At 39.1% G+C, this 4,167-nt stretch overlaps 1 protein-coding gene across 1 annotated transcript in view; it reads right to left on the reverse strand.

Moving 5' to 3' along the window:
* Positions 1-3,242, reverse strand: part of aoc2 (amine oxidase copper containing 2) — a 12,160-nt gene extending 8,918 nt beyond the window's left edge. The window contains exon 1 of the mRNA XM_015043060.1: positions 1,620-3,242. Within this exon, the coding sequence (XP_014898546.1) occupies positions 1,620-3,192 (1,573 nt within the window). The 5' untranslated portion in view covers positions 3,193-3,242. The remainder of the gene's footprint in view (positions 1-1,619) is intronic.
* Positions 3,243-4,167: the final 925 nt, after the last annotated feature.

The following is a 4,167-nucleotide window of genomic DNA, read 5'->3' on the forward strand; positions in this document are numbered from 1 at the left end:
TTCCTGTACACTATGCCCGCCACTTGGTTATGTCACTGTATAACATTTGAGTGCTGCACATTCAACTCAAATGTTTCCTGCTGAGATGTTCCAGCATTGAGGATGTGATGTAGTGGAACATCAATTCAGCTTCACAGAACACACTCTGAGCTGTTATCTTCTTTATTTAGTTTAAAGTGATCCCTCACTTTTGACACTTTTTGTCTCTTAAATTTAAAGCTGGGCTACGTTATTAAACAAAGCCCAATATATCCATGGCAGGGCTAGAAGTTCATTGCATATAGATGTTGTGTACAATGATATAGTAACAATGAATTTGTGATATTGTGCAGCACAGACCAGAAGCTTTGAACTTCTCATGAAGCACAGCCTCCAAAAATGGAAAGAGTATGACAAAACTCCAAACCTAAAATGACTGGCAATGAAGAGCATGAAAGAGGGGGAAAGAGAGGATGGCAGGGAGGGCTGGGACAGTATTATGCAAAATTCTTTTGAGCTTTATATCACGTCATAATGCCATTTTCTCATCAAAAACGTCCGCTGTGTTATGTTGGAGGGAGTAATGCTGATCAATTTGACTTTATTAATATTAGGTTTATTTATTTTGACTATCTGCATTTGTATATTTACTTAATTTGATTTAACTTGTGCAAAAGACAAAGTAATTAAATTGTCTTTGTTTGGAAGAGGGGTTAAATATATGTCAGACAGTTCCACTAAACACAATGCAATCAATACAAGCGAGATTTGGTCTTCTAGGATCATTTCTCTTACTATTTCCCTTCTTTTAAGGCGTAGCAGTTACTTTAATTATTTTGTGCTTGAAACCCTTGAGTCTCCCATGGCAACCATCTGGGGATCCCTAAGCACTTGTTCATAATACGCACTGTCCATTTACCCAAAGCTCCACTTTGAAGCTGCTTTCCCCAGCTGAGCTGCCACTCCAAGGGCTCCCTTCACCACACAGTTTCACCCAATTATTTTACAGAATATGACTTTACATTTAGGTTTGGAGTTGTGGCATGCCATAGTGGAAAATGTTTGAGTGGTAAGCATAATTTTGAGATATTACATTTATAGAGATGGAATCTGACAGATGTAAAGTTAGAGGAAACAGTAAAATGATATATAGCATGATTTAGTTTATGTCAGTTTTAGGACAGTAATGATTTTTACCCATTAATCGCGACACATGACAGCTTAGTGGCATAACACAATGATTTGTGTGAAATAAAAGGAGTATTATATATAGGAGGGGAAATCTATTAACCAAATCTATTAACCTAATCACCCTGTAGTTCACTGATCAATGGAACTCTCTTTTTCATTGACAAAACTTTTAGGTCATACTTTTTTTTTTCTTTTTTTTACTAACAATTAATGTTTGTTTTAAATTAGGATGGTTTTACTTATTTACCTCTAGGATCAATCAAAAAGTAAATATTTTTTTCAACTGAATTAATTTGAATTTTAACAAAACTGTATGGAGAATTATTTTTTTTCTACCTAATAAGAAAAACTGTTTATTCATATTTCCATATGTTGCACATGTAAAGAGAATAGCTAACAGAGCACTATTTTCCAAAGGTCACTAAGACATTAAATAATATGATGCTTACCTGCCACATCTAGGTCCACCTTGAAGTTGATGAAGTGTGTGTGGATGTTCCCGAGGACATTTTCTGCCACTTGGTGTCCATACTTCAGATTACCGTTGACCAGGTAGGAAGATGAGATGTAGCCAGTCGCGTGCACTTTGGCTTCTACTGATCCACTTTGATAAAAGATGAAATCCCACATGTAGTCATAGTTTCCTATAGCTGTTATTGTTCTGAAGACTAACGCGCTGTTCACCATCCCACCATAACTGTTGTGGAAAAAATCTGCGAAGTGTCTTCTCAGGGGTTGACCCATGTTGTGCTCAAAGATGCATATGGAATTCCTAAACCTGACTGGAACTGGGACATCGATGTACCGGTATGTGTCGACATAGTCAGCGTTATAAGGACAATCGACACCACGAACTAGTTCATGTGCGAAGCGCCCAATCCCAATGCTTGAATCCAAAAACTTTGTAAGAATCATCCCTGGTGTCACTGAACCATACACCGACATCGCCTCCTGCACGCTTATTTCATAGGCGATTCTTTCACCATTAAACCTCACATCAAACACTCTCATACCTGTGAGAGAACTAAGTCCAAAAGCGAAGCTCCAGTCCAGGTACAAGACGTGGTTGTCCTGAATACTGTAGCGCTTTCCCTCTGCATAAAACTGCTGGGGTGGTATCTGCAGCGGCTTTTTTCTAGGCTTTAGAGAACCATAGTCAGGAGATTCCTTGTACACAGTTTTGTTCACTTTCCCATTATCATATTTCATCTTAAGCTCTTCCACCGTGTTAAAATATTCCCCGTTGTAAAGCAGCTTCTCCACTTTCCACTGAGATGCATTTGTGCTCTCATGGTTCAGCAGCACCTCGAAGCCCACCGGGTGAATGTACATGCCGCTCATGTCTCTGAAGAAGGAAACCCAAGTCTTTCTGTCCCCTGACTGAACCCCACGGGGCATTTGTTCAAAGGCATTCAAGCGTTTTTCCCCATCCACACCAAAACTCTCTTTCAGGAGTTTCTTTAACTTAGGGAAGACCTCGGTGTCAAAAAATTTAAACATTAAAGCGTACTCCCCAATAGTAACCAGACGCTTGGTGATAGGTAATTCCATCTTGTATCTTTTCTGCGTTACATCTCTGTGGTATGCCGGATTGGGGAGAGGCCCCACCACATACTCCTTGATTTGGCCCTTCATGCCGTAAAAGACCACCACTGTTGCTTCTCTCACTGGCTTTTTGCCTTTCCCGTCTAAGTACGCCATAGCCTCCAATTTCTCTGGTAGTGAGAGATCAATTAGAAATAAAAAGTTTTCCGACGGCATGGTGGTCTGTCTGGTGGAGATATTCAGCTCCCCCTGTTTAAGCATGTACTGCTGGACTTGCAAGTACTCCTCTTGAGTGAGATCAGCAAACACCAGGCTGCGGTCGTCGTGTTTACCTTTCAGCTGGTGGACATGCTGGCCCGAACATTTGGGCTTCCTACCCGAGTGGATGCCTATGAGGACGATGTTGAGAATAACTGAGAACAGTCCAAAAAGTATGAGCGCCCATTTTACAAGGGAGTTCATCCTCTTCTCTACCATTACACACAGTGTGGAGAAAAGACAGGCAAGAATTCTGAAGGGGAGGAGGACTGTGGTAGTTAAATAGTGTGGGAAAGGAGAGGCGTGTCTCAAAATGTAACCCATCCCTCTCCACATGGGCCCTCAACCTCTTGACACTCCTTTTTTCTTGGAATGCTCTCTCTCTCTCTCTCTCTCTCTCTCTCTCTCTCTCTCTATTTCTCCCTCTCTCTCTCTGTCTGTCTGTCTCTCTCTCTAATATGCTATATAAAATTTGGAATCTTATTGCAAATTTCTCCTTAAAAATATTCATTTTCAAGGAGACAATGTGTTTATATTATAAATACTACTTGTAGGAGCTTACTAATAGCTTTCACACACATTTTGGATGTTCAGAAAAAATTACTTTAAGCATTTTTTAATATAACGAAAGGTTAGCATAACTGTTTTTACATCAGTAAACAGGTCATCATTTGGGATACTTTAAAACCAGTTTTAAACTGGATAAAAGGTGCTCTGTCTGTGAGAGGATCTGCAGTTTGGAACTCACTTCCTGTTCATTTAAAGTCTGTAACCAGTTTTAGTACGTTCAAAAATCAAACAAAACTTTGGTTATGTCCAAAACAGAACTGTACCCATTTTTGATGTTTTACATTTTTCTGTTTGTATACATTATGTTGTGCTATTTTAAATGAATATCACTTCAATTTTTAGAGTTATTTTTTTAAAGAGCCCAACTAGGGACAAGTGCTGCGAATTAGCTGTTGCTATTGCACCATGATGCAAACATGGGACTGCTGTTTTATTCAGTTTGTCTATGTTGATGTGTGTCTGTCCCTATCAAATACACTTTATAATAAATTATAAACGGCACTTTGCAACTTACATGCCATAAAAATGCAGCAAGTACAGCAACTTGCTTCGGATTGAATATATCAATGCAACAGTCACTTAGTCTTCATTAATTCTAATTTTATACCCATTTTAATATCCATC

Source organism: Poecilia latipinna, unplaced genomic scaffold (assembly GCF_001443285.1).
Source record: "Poecilia latipinna isolate Pla-1442-1.1 unplaced genomic scaffold, P_latipinna-1.0 Scaffold613, whole genome shotgun sequence".
Lineage (NCBI taxonomy): Eukaryota > Metazoa > Chordata > Actinopteri > Cyprinodontiformes > Poeciliidae > Poecilia > Poecilia latipinna.